At 42.3% G+C, this 21,059-nt stretch overlaps 1 protein-coding gene across 1 annotated transcript in view; it reads left to right on the top strand.

Annotated features, from left to right (window-relative positions):
- Nucleotides 1-21,059, top strand: part of SLC4A8 (solute carrier family 4 member 8) — a 675,897-nt gene that overhangs the window by 403,432 nt on the left and 251,406 nt on the right. Inside the window, exon 8 of the mRNA XM_086965936.1 lies at nt 12,263-12,420. Coding sequence (XP_086822062.1) covers nt 12,263-12,420 — 158 coding nt within the window. The remainder of the gene's footprint in view (nt 1-12,262; nt 12,421-21,059) is intronic.

Consider the following 21,059-nt stretch of genomic DNA (forward strand, 5'->3'; position numbering starts at 1 on the left):
ATATAAAAAAAATCGAACTTATCTAAACTCAAAAATATTTTTTTTTGTCCGAAAATGCTCACATTGCCACAGTAGTCTCTGGTACTGAATGGAACTACTTTGTGTACGGATGTGCTCCTTGTGAAAGAGTGGATGCTGTCACTCAGTGGCTGCAGTTGGCTGACCCATTATCCCATACTGAAGGAAGGGGAGACAGCATTTACCACGAAGCCTAAACTACGACTTAATTTTTGCAATGACTCCTTAACAATGACACTGCCTTGACAACACAAGTCTTTACAATGAATTTTTTTACCACAACTATGCCTTTAGAATGAAAATGTAAGTAATTTGTAGGTAAGTGTAATATACATACATATATATATATGTTAGGGCTTGGAAATTTTTAGGGTGGGTATGTGTTTTTGGGTGGTGAGGGAATTTTTAGGGACTAGGGTGGGTATAGGTTTTTGGATGGCAATGGAATTTTTAGGATTTAGGGTGTGTATTGGTCTTTGGGTGGGAAGGGAATTTTTAGGCTTTAGAGTGGGGTAGTATGGTCTGGTACTGCCTAATCCCCCTCCCCTTATCAAACCAAAGACCCTTGCGATGGGGACCCTCCCGGCTCCCGTGGGGCTCACCGCCCTCCTTTCCCCCAAGGCAAACAATGCAAACACCACAACTGTTTGGATTAGGGGTCGTAACAACCCCAGCCGTATTTTAGTACATAAAATAATCAAACATTGAAATTAATATTATTTACATCAAGTACAATATGCAGAATGTCCAATACATTGATAGGTACAAGATGTCAATTGGCTAACCTTAACATGCTTCTAGTACATAGCGATTCCTATCGTAAACTAGGCGATGAAGATATTCTCCTTCTGCATATCCCTGTTAGAGCCTACGGCAAGGTCAATGACTGGCGGCCCCAGATCCTGATCAAGCTAGGCCCCAACCTCCTACCGGAGTGACCTTGTGCAGAGGGCCCAGCTTACCAGATGGATACCTCTCCCGGGCCCCCCTACGCCGTCAACATTAACTCCATAAAAGGGGCGCTGCAGTTATGCATCCTTGCGCCCTTGAGGGCATGCGCATGGGGGGATTGGCCAACCAGCCTACTGGAAGCAAGACTTCCCTTCCCCCCGCACCCCTCCAGCTTACCGGCTGTAACTGCCCCATGAGTTCCCTGAGAGACCCAGTGTCTCCCCCTTGGGCGTCCCCATTTGACAATGGTGATGCCCGCTAAGGACCGAAAACTATGCTCACCAATCATGACCTTACCGCCTGACCAAAGGAAACACATGCAAAATAAGACAAAATAACTTTCCTGAAAATGTAAACAATTTAGTTAAGAAAAAGAAAACATTTTTATTCCAACATTACAACAGCGCATCAGTCAAGTAGACTCTTTTACATTACTCCGCCAGAAAATAGAAAAACATACTGATCACACAATATATTTGCCTTAAGGGATGGTGGGTAGGGAAAAAAATAGTTGGGGCCTCTGCATGAGGCCCTGACCCATCTTGTGATCTGCAGGCCGTGGCAACGGCAAAAAAAGAGACCGTCCGCTCTGCTCCCCAGCCTTTTAACGTGCAGAGTCGGGCAAGCCGGTTCTGACCGGCTTGCCTGAAGTTGGCCGGATGCGTGAACCGGAAGCACTTGTAATTGCTTCCGGTCCATGCTTGCACAGCCAATCACATGCGGGGCTCAGGGGAGGTCGGGCGCCACGTCACTTTTGTGAGCAGTGTGCCCCACCTCCCCCGGGTGCAGGGGCCCGGCGTGACAACAATGCTGGCGGCATGCCCGAGTCCGTGCCCGCCTTAGAAGAGTTTTTGGGTGGCAAAGGAATTTTTTATGGTTTTGTGGTTGTGGGTTAATAGGGTTAAATATATATAATTCACCCCATTAACCCCCCCCCCACCAAAATAATATATGTATCAAAACAATACCCTTTTGCAGAAAAGAAGCAGAGAACTTTGGGTAGTTCTCAAGTTTAGTTGGAAAGCAGCTTCTGTACGTACAGAGCACCCTCAACACCTGCAACACTCTAGATCTGCTCAAATGTCTGCTTTTCTATCAAAGTTTTTAAACATAGGATTAGAATAGTGCCATCCACGGCAAGATAGAAAGCGACAAAGTATTTAGCCATTTCCACATCAAAGTCTTTAAGCATAGGACTAGCACAGTGCTGTCCATGCCGAGCTGTAAAATGACAAAAGCATTTTCCCACTCCAGGCACAGTATTACAGCTTTGAATTGGCAAAATACCAACCAAGCCAACCTGAAATGAGTAAACCGACATTTCTCTGTTTATTTTTCTACTTACCAGTTGAAATATTTTGATTCCGTGTAGCGCAACCAGTGCACACATTATGCTTAAGGGTCATTGTGTCCTATAACATGCATAAATGTTTGTATAGTTCCCAACAGGTACTGCGCGCACAGTGTAAATATTTGGATAATCGGGTACAGTATTATTTATATATACAACGATCCGGAAATGGGTCTGAAACGCTATTCCCGTTTTCCGGTGGGCATCGAGCCATAAGAATTAAAGAGTGTGGCGGTTGGAGCAAGGGTGTTAAGGTAAATAAACAGATTCAAACAATGAAGATGTTTACTGAGGAGGCTCGCCAAGAGGCAGCAGTCAATATATGCAAAAGAGACAAACCTGGGCAGAATGGCGCCATAAGCAGAGTAACCGGCACCCAAGGGGGCTGAAGGTGCAGTTTGGGAAACTAGAGAGACTGTATGAACAGGAAATTAGGAAGTGGTGGGAGGCAATATTACTTCAGAATTACATTGAAGTCAACCATATCCCACACGGTTTACGTATTTATACCGTACCCGCCTATGAGAATCCAGACCCCAAGCTACTGGATGAATGGTTAGCTCATACAATTGAATGATCGGTAGGCATGCTCAAAATACTAATTAAATTCGCTTGGAGTGATAGAGCGAAGTGTCTGAAGGAAATTGAGGAACTGGAAACCCTAATTGCCACTGAAAAAGACATAAAAACGGTAGAAGAATTACGAGACAGTATAAAAACACTTTTGCTGGCATACGAAGATAAGATTAAACAAAGAAGCATTACAGATGTAATCGAAATGCCCAGGATTACGAACAAGGACGAGTGCTAACATTTGCACGAAGATATGATGCACCAAGAAGAGTTGTGAGATCAAATGTTGCACGGAAAACAATCGAACAAAAAGAAACTTCAGAATCCAACATAACCACAGATGCTTAACAATCAGGACAAGGTGCAGAGCAAGTTCCTGCATAATCTCTTTTTCACGAGGAGTTTCAAATAATGCGACAAACGTGGCAAAGGGGAGGACGTGGCCAACCCCCAGAACGGAGAAACCAACAAAGAAAAGACAAACAAGGGGAGGAGGCTTCAACCAGTGGCAATATAGCCTCACAAACAAGGAGCAAAAGAAATGCCAGAAAGTAAATGAAAATGAAGACTTAACGATAGTTAACCTAACACCAAGGAAACTTTCCAGGAATGAAGAAGAAATACTGAAGAAAGGATTGACGTTGTGCCCCACACAAAAGTTTGAGTATACACAGTCTCGAATTGACCTTTTTCTATTCACAAGAAAATTGAAACTTTATAAATTCTTTAAATTACGAGGAGAGTTCAGCCAAATACAAGATGTACATCAAAGTGAGATAATGCACACTACAACGGATGTCTTGATGAGGGATGACCTAGATCTCCTAAGGATCCTAGCTGAAGAAGAAACTGTCTCTGAATCATAAGAGATAGTAAATATTGAAATCTATGGAATTGAACCAAGACGAGCGAAATCAAGCTTGAGAACTAAGCCAACCTTTGTCCCAAACACACCATTTGATGCAATTGATGCTTTTGAAGGAGCAGTAAAGTCTGAATTACAGCAGATAAGAATGAAAAAATCAAAACGGACAAGAGGGAACCAATTGAGGTCAAATCTTACATATGACCAGAAAAAAGCAATTATGAGTTTTCAGCAAGACACCTCCATAGTATGCAAGTCATCAGATAAAGGGGGAAATATCGTTCTACTAACTAGAGACTACTATGTCATGGAAGCACTTCGACAACTCTCTGACAAAATAAACTTCACAACAATCACTAGAGAAAGAAACAATGAGAGTATCAGAGATTACCAGGAATTGATTGATAAATGGTCCAGAAGAGGGATGCTTGATCAAGAAGAAACAAGGTTTTTAAATTGTCTGCATCCAATCATACCAACATTTTATCATTTACCTAACATTCATAAGCATGCGAGCAGACCACCAGGCCGCCCAATTATTTCCTCAATTCGGAGTCTGATGTAACATATGTCCCAATTTATAGATGTTTTTCTGGTACCCCACGTGAGGACTCTATCATCATTTGTCCGAGATACAACTGAATTCATCAGGATAATATCCCATATCAGCTGGGAACCAGACATGTTGATGATAGTAATGGACATTACAAGCTTGTACATCAGCATAGATCATGATCAAGGGATAAAAGCAGTTGAATTCTTTCTGAAGGGCAGATCTTTACAATTAGCGGTACACAGCCAAATGCTTCTTGAATTTCTAAGGTTTTGCCTATGTAATAACATCTTTCTTTTTCAGCAGCAGTTGTATTTACAACTAAAGGGAACAGCGATGGGAACCTGCTTTGCCCCCAGCTGCGCAAATTTATTTGTGGGCTGGTGGGAGAAGCAGGTTGCCTGGGCAGACAATTATCAAGAATGGGTTTCATGTATAGTGGGGTGGCACTGCTATATAGATGACTATTCATCTTGTGGAAGGGATTGAAAATGGAAACAGAGAATTTTATTGCGGCCCATAATGAAAATGAGGTCAATCTACACTTCAGTGGAGAAATAAGCTCCACAGATGTAAATGTTCTAGATCTAAAAGTATTCATTGCAGACAATAAAATGTGCACTTCTCTCTTCCGCAAGCCAGAGGCTGAAACTCAATCTTGGAAGCCATCAGCAGTCACCCGGCCCCTCTAGTAAAGAGTATACCTTATGGAAAGCTCTTACGGCTGAGAAGAAATTGTACAAGACAGATACATTTTGAAAAGGCAGCCTTAGATGCCAAAGAAAGATTTAAAAAACAGGCTACTCAGAAAACCTACTGAAATCAACTCTTATGAGAGTTGAAAAAATCCCCAGAAAAAGTCTACTCAAAGACAAGAAAAGAGGGGGGAATAGAGAGCTCCGTTCACGGAGACTGGAATCGAGATATATATAGTCGACCTCCAGACAAAGACCCCAGGAGGTCTAAACACTGAAGAAGAGCTAGCCGTTCATCTGGGTTGAATAGCTTTAGTAGTGCAGAGTAAGTTTCTTAGTAATCTACTATATATTAGGACTATATGCAACAAATTATGTCTCTTTTGTTGTGTTTTTTTAATTTAATATTTCCATGAAATGTCAATACCCATCCAGGCCTAATCAATTACAGAGACATAAATATGAACATTTGTAAAATTGTATCAAGATGAATGATTGATTTTTGAGAGTTAAGATTATATTGAAGTTGATGCAATTGCCCATTTAGGACTTAATCAATTGTACATGAATTATGAAATGTACTTTGCCCATCCAGGGCTTAATAATTTGCAGAGTGAATGATATGAACATTCATAAAATTGTATCATGATAAATTAACCATTTTAGAGAGTTAAGATTATATTGACGTTGATGCAATTGCCCATTCAGGGCCTAATCAATTGTACATGAATTGTGAAATGTACGTAGTTCATTGAATCATGGATGACTATTTACAAACGGCGCCCAAAATTGATTTGCGGCAGAGAACAGATGTCTGTTTTTTATGTTTATGAAACAGGTGTCATCGCTCAAAAGCGGCTGCAAAATAAAATGGCAAATCTAAATCTACAATGTGTATAGTGGTCGAGAAAGGCGCAAGCCAAAACGCTTAACGCTCAATATTAAATCACCCGGGAGTTTGGCACCTTCTTTTTCAATAAGGAAGTACGAGCTGGATCAGCACAAAGTCCCATAGTAACTGCAACCAGCAAGGAGCACAGACCACATTAGCAGGTGTAAATCCAGAGTTTATTGCATGCCATGAATGGGCCACATAACGCGTTTCGGCCACTGACCTGCGGCGTTGATCACATAGCCAACCTACGTACAGATAACAGCCTATATATATATGGTTTACACCTAACTTTTTTACCAAACATAAGCCTTTACTATGCATATTTTTATGACGAAAATGTAAGTATTTTACAGTTAAGTATAAACCCATTATATTTATATAAATATATATTTCTTTGGTTTCTCCTTATCTGCCCGATCTCGCTGCCACATCATTTGCCCCAGAGGGTGCTGCGATGGGTGGAGACGAATTCCCACGTATTATTTGTTTCACACCAAAAAATATTGCACACTCTCAGAAATTCACTTAAATGCTTTTATTGATCCACTTCGTATAAAGCAATTCCAACAAACGCGTTTCAGCTTCTAGCCTTTGTCAATGCCTTTGGTTCATACCAAATACCATGAAAATACTACATTTTCATGGTAAAGGCATTCATGGTAAATGCATAGTCGTGTTAAAAGCAATTGTTGTAAAGACTTTCGTTGTAAAGGCACATTCTTTATTCCGGAGTCGTCGTAAAGGCATTCGTCGTAAGTACTGCTGTGGTTCCGTCATACAACCGAAAAAATGTGTGTGCGCATTTTTGAGGTAAAGAGACGAGAGAGTCATCAGGCCCCTTGATGTCTGCGAAAATGGTCCAAGCCGCAGTATGAGTCATTGGCAATGGATTCTGCTGATTTCAGCAAAACAGGCAGTTATTAGTACAGGACTACACAAATGCACTCAGTAAATCTTATTTCTTGCCAAATTATATGTATTTAAATGATTCAGAAGAACAAGAGAGGCGAGTATATACATAAATCAACCTCTTAACAATTATGATATTCGTAGAAACCTGGCAAATTAATTTTGAAACTCTAATGTAGACTGACCTCGACAGGCTTTAGACATATGCAGATGTCAGTGTGTGTAGATCAGCAATACTTTCTATTTCTTTATTTTTTGTTTTACAAACTCCTGATATGCAAAACTCAGTGCCACTTCACGCAAAATTCTACTCATTTGGTATTTGCTCTGTACGTTTTAAGAAGCCAGACTTCTCTTGTGTTAATGTAATACCATAATACTGTCTTGTAGGCTATGCATCTTTCACACAGCTGTTTATTAGCACTATATATTCTCGCACTGCTTCATCAGCACTTAAATAATTTTCTGGAACATACAAATTTGTAGTCTGTTATTATGTGTTAAAGCAAGCCATAACTTAAAAAAGTATAGAATATGTGCTACCAAATTGTAATTTGAATAACTCATACAAAGATAAAATACAATATTTAAACAAGTACTACCCCAGTAGTAAAAATAAAAGACTTTATTTCCAAGAAATACATTGTTACAGAAATATTGCACATTTCCCAATTCATTAGTGTAAATAACTTCAAACCTGCTCAGTACCATGCAAAATCAATTATTCAGGTACTCATTTAAAGTGTTGACCATTTCCTTAAAAATGTATTCAAATTTTTATTTGCATTATAGAGCCTCCGCTAAAAAGTTAAGCAGCTAACCAATTCCTGTATTCACTGATCAAGTGAGTGGGGGACAGAGGCAAGCAAGCTAGCACCCAATGTTAAACTTGCAATGACCATACACTTACAAAGAAATGAAGAGATGTTACATTTGATTGTTTGAAACTCAGTTTTTGATTTAGAAGAAAATTGACATGTTACCTGTTTTATAAATGATGGCCTATATTGCAGATTTCTTGGACAAAGAAGATTGCAAACGTGCCATCTCTTAATTGTGAGCCTTTTATCTAATGCATGTGAAAAATAGATGCTTTTTCATCTTAATTGCAGCCGTGATAAAGCCTACTAAAAAACCCATTATATAGGTCAGGGTGGGTACCGTCTAGAAAACATGTCTAAAATCCTGGTTTTGTATGCTGCACAATTGCTACCATTTTCATAATACCTTGGTACAGTGTTAATTATGTCATGTGTCCCAATAAAATAGAACACATCCTGCTAGCGATCAAGGATGTCTTTTCTTTGTCAGCTTTTGCAGGAGAAAGGCTGTAAAAACACATGGGCGGTGGTTTTATCTCTGGTTCTTTATTCCCCATTTTCTTTCTGGGATTTTAGTACAGAACAGGCCAAGATTTTACCAGCTATATCCCTTGCACCATCTTTACCAGATGTAAATGTGATTAAATAACGTGAAGATTAGCTGGTTTGAGGGATTGCAGCACTGAACGAAAAGACTTAGGTAATCTTCTAATATGGTGCTCAAATTAAGGTTTATCATCCTCTTTACTGAAGTTTCCTGGGATCATGTGAATTCTATCACACAGTAGAGCCTATTATTCTTTTATATTTTGATGGGAAAGAAAGAGATCCAGTTTACTATAGTGTGTAAAACTGATGGGAACATGAGAAGATAAACAAAATAGTGCCTGTAAGTATTTCGAGTATACAAAAATGTGATGGATGGAAGGCCTGAATTAATCTCAGCCACTGGTAATTTATCAGGCCGCATTCAAACCCAGGACCGATTTCACCCTATTAGGGGCTCTTCAGTAGGGTGTAGCTTGGTTCCAGTGGCACAGTATGCACAAGACCCTTGTGTGGTCATACCCATCCTACTTAGGGCATCACACTGAAGTATACAAAAAAGTGATGGATGGAATACTTGAGTGAATCTCAGCGTCTGGTAATTACTAGGGCCACATACAAGTCCATTGTTATTTTGCATACCATGACACTTCAGTTTGGACCTAGTCACATGCAAATCAGTCTTGACCCTATTCTAATGGGAACAGTCCAGCCTGAACTTCCAGGACAGGCCCCCCCTGAACCAGACCACAAGCAACTCACATGCTCACTTTGCCACTGGACCTAAGCTGCATCCGACTGAAGAACCCAAAACAATTTGAAGGCGCTCTTGGGTTGAATGTGTTGGTGTTCAGAAGGACCTTGCTTTGCAGTTGCAGTTCTTACTGGATCAGGGTCAAGGCTGATTTGCATATGGCTGGGTCTAATCTTAGGTGCCATTTTGGGCAGAAAAACAATGGACCGATAAATTACCAGTGGCTGAGATTAAATCAAACATCCCACCAATCACTTTTTTGTTTACTTCTGTAAATATTTAATGACATTACTATGTTGGAGCTCATAATGGAGAAGAACATTCTTCAAGTTGGGTGTATAGTTAAATTCAATTAAGTCACTAGTAGAACTGGTAACCTTGGTTTCCAACAAGGGAGCACTTTATAAATAAATAAATAGAGATTATTAGAGAACAAACTATTCATTTATGTCAGATTCATGACTGAAATTTTACCAAATACGAATATGTCCATATAGTCTTTAACACAACCTTTCTAAAAACATCTGGGTGATATAATATGACTGGGTGATTTTTTTCACAGAGGGGAATTGCTAAATAATATCTGTTTCGCTGACCTTATGAGCCAGTTGTGTTCTGAGTTCATTGTCAGTGTCTTTATAGGTCTAACCTGCCAATTATTATGAAAGAAATTTGGGCAGTTGTAAATCAACTAATGTAGACAGTAATGTTAAGAAAGATGAACACTGTTTTGTCTAAAAAAGATAAGGATGGAAACGTCAATTAGGTTAACGATCCTAGTCAAAGTAGGATATTATTAATCATTTTTGGACAAGATGGATTTCTTCTAAGAAGAGGCTAAAAATGACTTAGAAATGCTCAGCTCATTATTTACATGTAGTTATACCTCTGTATTTTCTACTTACAGTTGTAAATGGGGTAAGGAAGGTTTAGAAGATTAATTGCTACTACATATGTTTTGGAAGTATACAAAGAATATATAAGATAAAGTACCCCAATCCGTATATTATAAAGATATTGTAAGTCACTGAAGACTTCTATTACCATATGAAGGAACGAGGCCAAAGGCTGAGTTATTTTATAAGGTTATGGAACTCCCAGGTGACTTTCAATATTCTTATCATGTATGGCGGGGGGAGGTTTATTCCTTATAATACATTGTCACACCATCAGCTTTCCCACAAGCCACTTAACTCCTAGGAGTGTAGCTCTTTCATAGGAATGAGAGAGCATGTTTGCAAACATGAAGAATACAAATATAATCTTGAGTACAAAACTAAACACGTAAAACAAGCTATTAGATATTTGTTGCAAAAAGATATTTTAAGCAGTTTAATACAAGTTAGTTTTTAAAAACAAAGTTGCAGTAGAAACGTGCACAAAGATCCTAACTTCTCTATAGTTAGGCAAGGAGTGCAAAAAATAAACATGATGCCTAAACATCTAACTTCTTCTTGTCAATGTAGAGCTCTAAATACAGAGCAGAAGAAAGAAAACCAAGATTTTGGTGTGTCAGAAGACGCCTATTATAAAGAAATTAAAAACTGATTTGTATACACCAATTACAGAATCCTATGTATTATAATATGAGTATTTGCCTAATTCCTCTACAATACAGTAACTGTTGGAATTATACTACGGGGGGGGGCGGGGGGTCATTTGTAATAATTGTAGTGTGATGGGCAAAGTCCATAATTGTAAAAACAAATTGTATTATACTCGACTGCAGAAATCGAAGTATATAACAAGAACATCACCGTATGGGCATCCTGACAAGGGACTCTGACCAACCTGACTAATGCATAATGAAGCGGTAAAAATGTTAACACGTTTTTATGTTAGTTGTTAACATTATTGGAAGACATTATGCATATCAAAGAATGCAACCACTATTGGGTAAGCCTATTGCCGCTCATATGTGTGAAGACTGCAGTTAAGTGAGACTTTGCATGCGCCCTCTATTACTGCCTGAAGAGAGCTAGAAGCCCACATATATAACCGGATTTTTTTTAAATGGGAAATGTATGCCTTTAGTTTATGCCGGACACTCTATTTCCAAGAGTAATGTGGATGACAATAGACTGTTGTGTTATGTACAAAGAAATAGGTGTGTGCAAAATTGGCATTTTTTTTTTACAATCTTCGTGAAAGTCTGTAAAAATGTTTGCTGCTTCATAAAATTCCAAAGTTTTACGATTTTCCTGACAATCATCACTTTTGTATGATTTGTTTTAAAGGGGTGAACTTGCATAGAGAATTCTGCCAACCTTTTCCATCCTAGCGTTGTTTGATTAAAATTGACATAGGAAAAGGTGAAATTAATCCGTGAAAGTTCTAAAACTTTTTAAAGAGTGGAAATTAAACTTCGCCAGCAACAAAAAACAAAGCTCATTGTGTACCCCTATAAAGATGATGAGTACAGGGTCCTGGGATGTGAGTCTGTTTAAAGAGTGTGTACCAGGCAGGGGTGTGCATGTACTGTTTGTTCCCTCATCAGCTGAGAAGCTTCTCACTTGGATTGCTGCATTCTGAAAAATGTTATCAGTGATCTCAGTTGTGATGTCACTGGTGGTGTCATGGTTGACAGACTGCCCATCACATTTAAAAGAGGATGTCCTGATCTTGGTGGAGATGCTCACATTGATGAAAGAAGTTATTGCATATCTGAAAATCGGTGGTAAATATTAGATGGTTCAAAACACAATCATGAAAACACTTATCAAAGGTTGGTGTCCTTTGAGTACCAGGGGCGTAGCTACTATTGGTGCAGCAGGTGCAGTGGCACTGGGGCCCAGAGCCCTGAAGGGGCAATTGAACCATAATAATTGCTGTATTTTACTACTCCACCAGCAGTTAGAGAGGCCATTTTCCTTGCTTGCACAAGGCACCATGACATCGTTATTGCACTGCTCTTGAGGACACTTTCAATTCTCATTTTTGATTGGTGGCTCTTAAACAAAGGTGAGTCCCAATTAACAGCTTCAAGAAGTATTGATGGTAATTGTTGGAATTTTTAAGTTACTGTTTGAATTTAACACAATAAAATAGAAGAAGGTTGACGTGGGGTGTATGGAGGGGGTGCTCAAATTTCATTTTCTTAAAACTGAAACTTGAAAACTTTTGCAGCACAATTGTTTGTTTATTTTGGCTATAGCTTCTGAAGAGAAATTCACAAAATGTTTCAGCACCCCAGCATCCATTTCAGATGCAGTGGGCAAGCAAATAAATTGGCGGAAAATAGACTGTGCTTTTAGACAAAGAGATAAGCAGAAAGGAGACGGAGTACCCCACACATTTTAAAAGTACCTGTGTCCTTCTCTCATATTCTCAGGTCGACCTTCACTTTATGAAGAAAATTCCTACTGGTGCAGAAGCCTCGAACGTCCTCGTTGGAGAGCTGGACTTCCTTGAACGTCCCATCGTGGCATTTGTACGTCTCTCTCCGGCGGTGCTTCTCACAGGCCTCACGGAGGTGCCAATCCCAACAAGGTGAGCCTGGAACGCGGTAATGACGAGAACGCTGCGTCATTGCACGTGAGAAGGCTTGACCCAACAAGGCAGCAAGAAAGCTACTTAGAGACATGGGGCCTGATCACAAAACATTTTGACTAGTGCTATTTCTTGTCTGTGGCGGTAACTTGGGGCAATGCTCGGTGCAAACCAGTTTTTACCACTGTATGGTGACAGCTGGTTTCTGGAGGAGATTCTGTGTAACACGAATGTCTGTGCATATATGTTGGGTGGCATTTTGTTGTTCTGTTTTTTTTGTGTTTCTGTCTTTTTTTTGTGCTACATAATTGCAATGTGATGTTGTATTTTAATATAGTCGTGTCCTCTGTTTTGACTGGTTATGTTGTGTGGTGCCTTGCTATATTATAATTGTTTTATATTCTATGTGTAGGGGTATGGGTACTTTAGATGTGTCAACAAATGTTTCTACATTTCCAACCAAAAGCCGCTCATTTTATTCAGCTGTTCCTGACAAACAACCATTTACACCTGTCAAAAGTTGTATTACAAAACATTGCTCTTCAGCTATTTTAGTCACCAGTCCGCCCAAAACATTGGCAAAGAGTGTGTCTTAAATTAGCACTTGAACTGCATGGTGTGCCTCTGTTAGTGTGTGAGCGTACTTTTGAGTAAGACGCCAATTGTGATTTTCTTGCACAGTGGCGGCTCCTCCTCTAAGGCAGAGGAGCGTCGCCCCACTGCTCACAGAGCACTGTAAAATAAAAAGTAAAATAATAATAACATAAGTTATTATCATTTTATTTTTAGTATCCACCAGGTCCGGGCGGGGCAGGGCAGGGCTGGGCTCCTTTGACGAGGGAGGAGGAGTGGTTGCTGTACTCTAAAGTGCACATGATGGTTTTACTGTCCGTCTTGGCTTAGCTGAAACGTCATGCGTACTTTGGAAGTTCTCCACCCAGGCTGCATTACAGCCTGGGTGGGGAACATGCCCAGGCTCCCATTCCTGGTCTGAGCGCCGTACCACGGCTCCCAGACCAATCACAATGCTGCATTGTAGCGTTGTGAATGGCTCAGGAGAGCCTGGGTGCTTCCTTTTTCCGTCCGGAGCAGAAGGACGATATGGGAGAGATGGAGGAGAGACGTGGCGATCAGGTAAGTGAATTGTTTTTTACACACCAAAAACGACTAATAAATGCTGACCAAGACAGTCTCGTAGTTGTTGGAGCCTGGAAAAGTCTGAATTGTCACACATGTAGGAGCAGTGGCGTCACTAGGGGGGTGCGGGGGTGCGGACCGCACCGGGTGACACCCTGACATGGGGTGACACCATCCATCTGGTTAGGCTGTGTATGTAACACAGCTCAGTCTGCGGCCAGCAGGAGCTTAATGATGTAAATGAAAGCAATTCACTTTCAAACCATCACGTGAAAAACACCACAAGCAAGCACAAAAAAAATCATCGCAGTGCTGAGATCTAGGTGCTAAACTGATTGGGCATATATAAGTCAAAGAAAAACCCTGCTCGGGTATAAAAACAGTTTTCTGGGAACGGAAGAGATTACTTGAAATGAGAGGGGTCGGTATTGCTAGTCACTAAATTCAGGCAGACAATGGACTGAAATTTCCCAGAAAGCTCCCAAGATTGAAATTCCCACAGACAAAAACAGATGACAAATTCCAAGTAATACCGTAGTTAAAAGAAATCGCTTTCTGTAATATCGGCTGTGTTTTGCAGTGCCCCGGGGTGCAGGCGGAGGGAGAGGGATAAGGCAGGCAGAGAGGGAGATGGTGCAGGCAGAGGGTGAGATGTTGCAGGCGGAGGGGAGATGGTGCAGGCAGAGGGAGAGATGGTGCAGGCAGAGGGTGAGATGGTGCAGGCAGAGGGTGAGATGGTGCAGGCAGAGGGTGAGATGGTGCAGGCAGAGGGTGAGATGTTGCAGCCGGAGGGGAGATGGTGATGGCGGAGGGAGAGATGGTGCAGGCGGAGGGGAGATGGTGCTGGCGGAGGGGAGATGGTGCAGGCGGAGGGGGAGGGATGGTGCAGGCAGAGAGGGGGATGGTGCAGGCAGAGGGTGAGATGGTGCAGGCAGAGGGGAGATGGTGCAGGCAGAAGGAGAGATGGTGCAGACAGAGGGAGAGATGGTGCAGGCAGAGGGGAGATGGTGCAGGCGGAGGGGGAGGGATGGTGCAGGCAGAGAGGGAGATGGTGCAGGCAGAGGGAGAGGTGGTGCAGGCAGAGGGAGAGATGGTGCAGGCAGAGGGAGAGATGGTGCAGGCGGAGGGAGAGATGGTGCAGGCGGAAGGAGAGATGGTACAGGCAGAGGGATAGATGGTGCAGGTGGAGGGGAGATGGTGTTAACACAAGGAGAGATGGTACAACCAGAGGGGAGATGGTGCAGGCAGAGAGGAGATGGTGCAGGCAGAGAGGAGATGGTACAGGCAGAGGGTGATATGGTGTAGGCTGAGGGAAAGATGGTGCAGGCACGGGGTGAATTTGTGAATGCGGAGGGGAGATCGTGCGGACAGTGGAGATGTGGTGTAGACAGAGGGGACATGGTGCAGGCAGAGGGTGAGTTGGTCCATCCGGTAAGTTGTGAGTGGGTGACACCATGAGATACCCGCACCGGGTGACACCAACCCTAGTGACGCCACTGTGTAGGAGTGTGATGGTTAGTAGTTGTGTTGGTAGTCATTGGCAGCACTGGCAGGGCAATGCTTGGTGTAAGCTGCAGTGGCTGCTGACGAGAACCCTGGCACTCAGGATTTTACAAATTAAGCACTTAATTCATTGCTTAGACTGGTGGGGTTCCTTCACTTGCTGACAGAAGGAGAATGACTCTTCTTCGAAGAGGATGACCCTCAGACTGTGGTTTCAACTTAAAGTCTTTTTCTGTTGGAAACGCAGCCCTAAAACAGCTTTAATATTGTTTTTAAGTGCAAGCTAAAGTCACATTCCTCACACATTCCCCACTTTAAGTGACTAAAAGAGCCCTAGAATGGGGTATATTCCACTTATGGTATGTTAACAATGGAATGCTGCAAACTGTTAGATTCTCATGTCTTTATTCCGGTATCAGGCATTAGTATTTGAGACCTGTTCACTTTAGAGTAGCTGGAAATGATATAGCAGCTGTTACAAGGATGTGTTTCAATTCCTAGTACCTACCAATATTGGAGAAGCACCTGGTTAGAATTGTTACTATAAGGATGTATTGTGAGTCAGTAGTCAGTATTTACTTTATTTCGATTAGCATCAGCAATCATAAAAGTACAATAAAAACATCAATACATTTCAAGTCCATAACATAAACACTCCAGAATTACAAAACATGTGCTTCATTTTACTTTCCTAACCGCTAAATGTTTACAGTTCATTTGCAGGTATTCACATTTTGTTGTGTGTTAGGAGAAAATGGCTTTCCTTTCACACTTCATGCACCCCAGCATTATAGTCCTGAAATTCCCTTTACATTTCCAAGTGTAAAGTGAGAGGATTTCATAAACACCAGTTGTTTGTAGATTTATATAGCGCGGCTTATCACTTGTGAGGATATCCCTGTACAGTCCATGAGCATAGGGAGAGTAAGTTATTTGCTCAGAATCACAGGATGTTGTGCCGACGCAGAGAATCGAACCTAGATCCCAACTCTTGAGGCTGCAGCTCTGGCTGCTGCACCACTTCCTCTCCCTAAGGATATGTAGTCGCCTTAAAAAAATAAGCAGCGAAGGCGGAGCCTGACATCACGCCTCTGTCATTGAAGCTGCAGCAAATGTTACACAATAAATATAGGTATCTCTGTGTATTGCCTACCCTTTTGCGGCCCACTAAGAATCCGCTCGGGACCCGCCAGCGTGTTGAGACACACAGATTGGGAAACACTATAAAAAAATACATTCTTTCAATTTGCTTTGAACATTTTAAACAACCCCCCTCCATGAAGGCCATGCTTGGTATTGTCTTTGAAAACTGTCTTGTTAGGACTAATCTAGAAGACAGACTTTTTTCAAGTTACTGCTACAAGCCTCTTTCAGAAAAGTAAATTGGAAGGTTCCCCTGGTTCAGTCACAGGGAGGGGAGCAGATACAAAGAAAAAGGAGCAACCCTGTGTGTATCTTGGTCAATTTCGCTAGACCAATGAGTTGTATCGGCAGTATGTTGTGGGATTAAGTGCTATATGGCTACTAGGGTTACTATGCAGTATCTATTGAATTGAAAAGTACAGGAAGAAACTAAAAAAACTTTGTATATATAAAAGGAATACAGTTTATTAGGTACCTCCCTTTCCAGGGTTACATTCTAAGTTATAAAAACATTTAAAAAAACCATAAAACCATTTTATATGATTAGCAAAATAACATCTAAAGCTACAGAGTCACACAATATACAAAATCATTAAAAAGTCAAAAAACAAAGTCGACGAAGCGTTTCGGTGGTTGCAAGGATAATTCCACCTTCTTCAGGACGTGTTTTGACTAAATTAATAACAAAGATCTTTAAATTGAAGACTTTGTAGTTGGCAAGACCACTCTTATATAGTAGTGAGTCAGATCAATTGGAGCGAAACCTTCTTGTTATGGTTGCCTTGCTCATTGTAACGGTACAGAGGAGCCACCGATATTTGTTTAAGTGGTTTATTCACTTTTTGAAGCTTTCTTTGATTCCTTTTTTAAAATTAGGATCACAGGGAAGAAACGATTTGTTCTTTTCTACTTCCACTTCGGTACCGAACTCGAAGGGTGGTTTATTAGGCGCTGTTTATTCTTGTATGACTTGTTCGGCCTCCCTGCTCCTCTGCATCCGGGTTTCCATCGCGATGGAAACCCGGATGCAGAGGAGCAGGGAGGCCGAACAAGTCATACAAGAATAAACAGCGCCTATTAAACCACCCTTCGAGTTCGGTACCGAAGTGGAAGTAGAAAAGAACAAATCGTTTCTTCCCTGTGATCCTAATTTTAAAAAAGGAATCAAAGAAAGCTTCAAAAAGTGAATAAACCACTTAAACAAATATCGGTGGCTCCTCTGTACCGTTACAATGAGCAAGGCAACCATAACAAGAAGGTTTCGCTCCAATTGATCTGACTCACTACTATATAAGAGTGGTCTTGCCAACTACAAAGTCTTCAATTTAAAGATCTTTGTTATTAATTTAGTCAAAACACGTCCTGAAGAAGGTGGAATTATCCTTGCAACCACCGAAACGCTGCGTCGACTTTGTTTTTTGACTTTTTAATGATTTTGTATATTGTGTGGTTTATTCACTTTTTGAAGCTTTCTTTGATTCCTTTTTTAAAATTAGGATCACAGGGAAGAAACGATTTGTTCTTTTCTACTTCCACTTCGGTACCGAACTCGAAGGGTGGTTTAATAGGCGCTGTTTATTCTTGTATGACTTGTTCGGCCTCCCTGCTCCTCTGCATCCGGGTTTCCATCGATAATCATCGATGGAAACCCGGATGCAGAGGAGCAGGGAGGCCGAACAAGTCATACAAGAATAAACAGCGCCTAATAAACCACCCTTCGAGTTCGGTACCGAAGTGGAAGTAGAAAAGAACAAATCGTTTCTTCCCTGTGATCCTAATTTTAAAAAAGGAATCAAAGAAAGCTTCAAAAAGTGAATAAACCACTTAAACAAATATCGGTGGCTCCTCTGTACCGTTACAATGAGCAAGGCAACCATAACAAGAAGGTTTCGCTCCAATTGATCTGACTCACTACAATATAAGAGTGGTCTTGCCAACTACAAAGTCTTCAATTTAAAGATCTTTGTTATTAATTTAGTCAAAACACGTCCTGAAGAAGGTGGAATTATCCTTGCAACCACCGAAACGCTGCGTCGACTTTGTTTTTTGACTTTTTAATGATTTTGTATATTGTGTGACTCTGTAGCTTTAGATGTTATTTTGCTAATCATATAAAATGGTTTTATGGTTTTTTTAAATGTTTTTATAACTTAGAATGTAACCCTGGAAAGGGAGGTACCTAATAAACTGTATTCCTTTTATATATACAAAGTTTTTTTAGTTTCTTCCTGTACTTTTCAATTCAATAGATACTGCATAGTAACCCTAGTAGCCATATAGCACTTAATCCCACAACATACTGCCGATACAACTCATTGGTCTAGCGAAATTGACCAAGATACACACAGGGTTGCTCCTTTTTCTTTGTACAAGCCTCTTTCAGCCATCCCCAATTGCTCTTACAAATTGTTGACTTCCAGGCCTTGAAACCTATGGCCGGGATGCCCGCCACCCCTCCCAACACAATCCCCAAGGATGGGAGAAGTCGGACACAGGTTTGAACTTTTGGAAGGCGGGAGGGAGTCACCCTCCCGGCCGTATTTATTAAAATATGAAACAAAATTTAAAACATTAAATAAAAGTTTCATAATTATGTACAATTTTACATTTATTACATTTCGATGAAGACATGTTCTTTGGCTAACCTTAACAGATCTCTAATACAAAGGTTTCCTAGCCGAGTCTAACATCCTGCAAATGCATTCATTCTAAATTAAAATTGTACATCCTAGCATTAAGGGCCAACGGCAAGGTCTTAACCGATGTCAGATCCCTACTACCAAAACTCTCGACCTCACGGTGTGAGTGGCGCATGCGCAGAGGACTCTACTCTCGTTGCCAACTGTAACTTGCCTTGTCGTGGTGGGGGCCCCCTTTCCACTCAACGCCATCTTAAAGGTCGTCCGAGTTCCCGTGTGAGGTATCTGTAGGAAGGACAGCGTGGACTCCCCCCCCATCCCCACACTCTCTATCCGCCGTCGCGGATATCCGGCCCCCGGGAAATTAGTAGGAGGGGCATCTAGCCGCCTCCCCCCTTGGAGGGGCCTATGGCCGTCTCCCCCTAGGAGACCCATCCTTAGTGGGCGCCGCCTCCCCGTGGGAGGGGCCAATGGCCGCCTCCCCCCGGGCGCTCCCATCCATTCTGGGTGGCGCCCCCCTCTAGGGACCTTGAAATTACTGCTCACCGATCATGACCTTACCGCCCGACCAAAATAAATACGACAGTTGTTTACCTACTAAGGAGGGAAAATTCTGACATTGCCTCGATGTGTCATCGACTGCTCACTCCTACCAAGAAAAACATTATCCTACAGGCAGCAGTCACCTCCTTATCTTAAACATTCCTTTACTTTTCTACAAAGGAAAAAAGGCCTATCTCAGCAAAACTTTATTCAAAACAAACATTGCCATAAGGGGCTGGTGGGTGGGTCAAAATTGCTGCTTGTTCCGTCGAGGGCTCACGAGCAACGAGTGGGTGCAGCCTTCAGAGCACAGGAACAAGAGGACGCTTCTTCGGATTCCCGCTCTATTTATTCTTCTGCGGGAAGGCGTGTACCCTCCTCCGGTACGCCTACTGGGCGTGGTCTTCGGTGTAGGTGTCTAGGACAACCCCTCTTGGGCGGGAAAAGGCGCGCCCCGGCTACGCCGCTTCGGGCATACCAGCCGAGCCACGGCCCCCGCCCAAAATGTTTTCCCGGGGGGATCGGGGCACCCAACGATACGTTCGGCGGGACCGAGTGGTCGCCCCTTTCCATATGGCCGGGATGCCCGCCACCCCCTCCCAACACAATCCCCAAGGATGGGAGAAGTCGGACACAGGTTTGAACTTTTGGAAGGCGGGAGGGAGTCACCCTCCCGGCCGTATTTATTAAAATATGAAACAAAATTTAAAACATTAAATAAAAGTTTCATAATTATGTACAATTTTACATTTATTACATTTCGATGAAGACATGTTCTTTGGCTAACCTTAACAGATCTCTAATACAAAGGTTTCCTAGCCGAGTCTAACATCCTGCAAATGCATTCATTCTAAATTAAAATTGTACATCCTAGCATTAAGGGCCAACGGCAAGGTCTTAACCGGTGTCAGATCCCTACTACCAAAACTCTCGCCCTCACGGTGTGAGTGGCGCATGCGCAGAGAACTCTACCCTCGTTGCCAACTGTAACTTCCCTTGTCGTGGTGGGGGCCCCCTTTCCACTCGACGCCATCTTAAAGGTCGTCCGAGTTCCCGTGTGAGGTATCTGTAGGAAGGACAGCGTGGACTCCCCCCCATCCCCACACTCTCTATCCGCCGTCGCGGATATCCGGCCCCCGGGAAATTAGTAGGAGGGGCATCTAGCCGCCTCCCCCCTTGGAGGGGCCTATGGCCGTCTCCCCCTAGGCGACCCATCCTTAGTGGGTGCCGCCTCCCCGTGGGAGGGGCCAATGGCCGCCTCCCCCAGGGCGCTCCCATCCATTCTGGGTGGCGCCCCCCTCTAGGGACCTTGAAATTACTGCTCACCGATCATGACCTTACCGCCACAGGCCGGATAGTTGACCGACTATCCGGCCCCCCCTACTCCTCCTAAAGGTCATGCTTCCTCAAACCCCTTAGCCATGCTATGAAGTCTCCTATGAGTAAATCATTCCCCTCCCTGGACAGGTGAACCCCATCATTCAGATACATAAGATCACCCCGAATACACCCATGAGGAATGCTATGCAACTGCGAAGAGCAAAGCAATTTACCAATGTTATTGTTAACCCTTTTCGTTAACCCTTTTCACGGAATGGTTCAGTGCTGACACCGAAAGGCCCCCCCGCCATACCTTCCTGGGAATCATGTGGGACCAGGAAATCGTGCACCCCG

Source organism: Lissotriton vulgaris, chromosome 1_1 (assembly GCF_964263255.1).
Source record: "Lissotriton vulgaris chromosome 1_1, aLisVul1.2, whole genome shotgun sequence".
NCBI classification, from domain to species: domain Eukaryota; kingdom Metazoa; phylum Chordata; class Amphibia; order Caudata; family Salamandridae; genus Lissotriton; species Lissotriton vulgaris.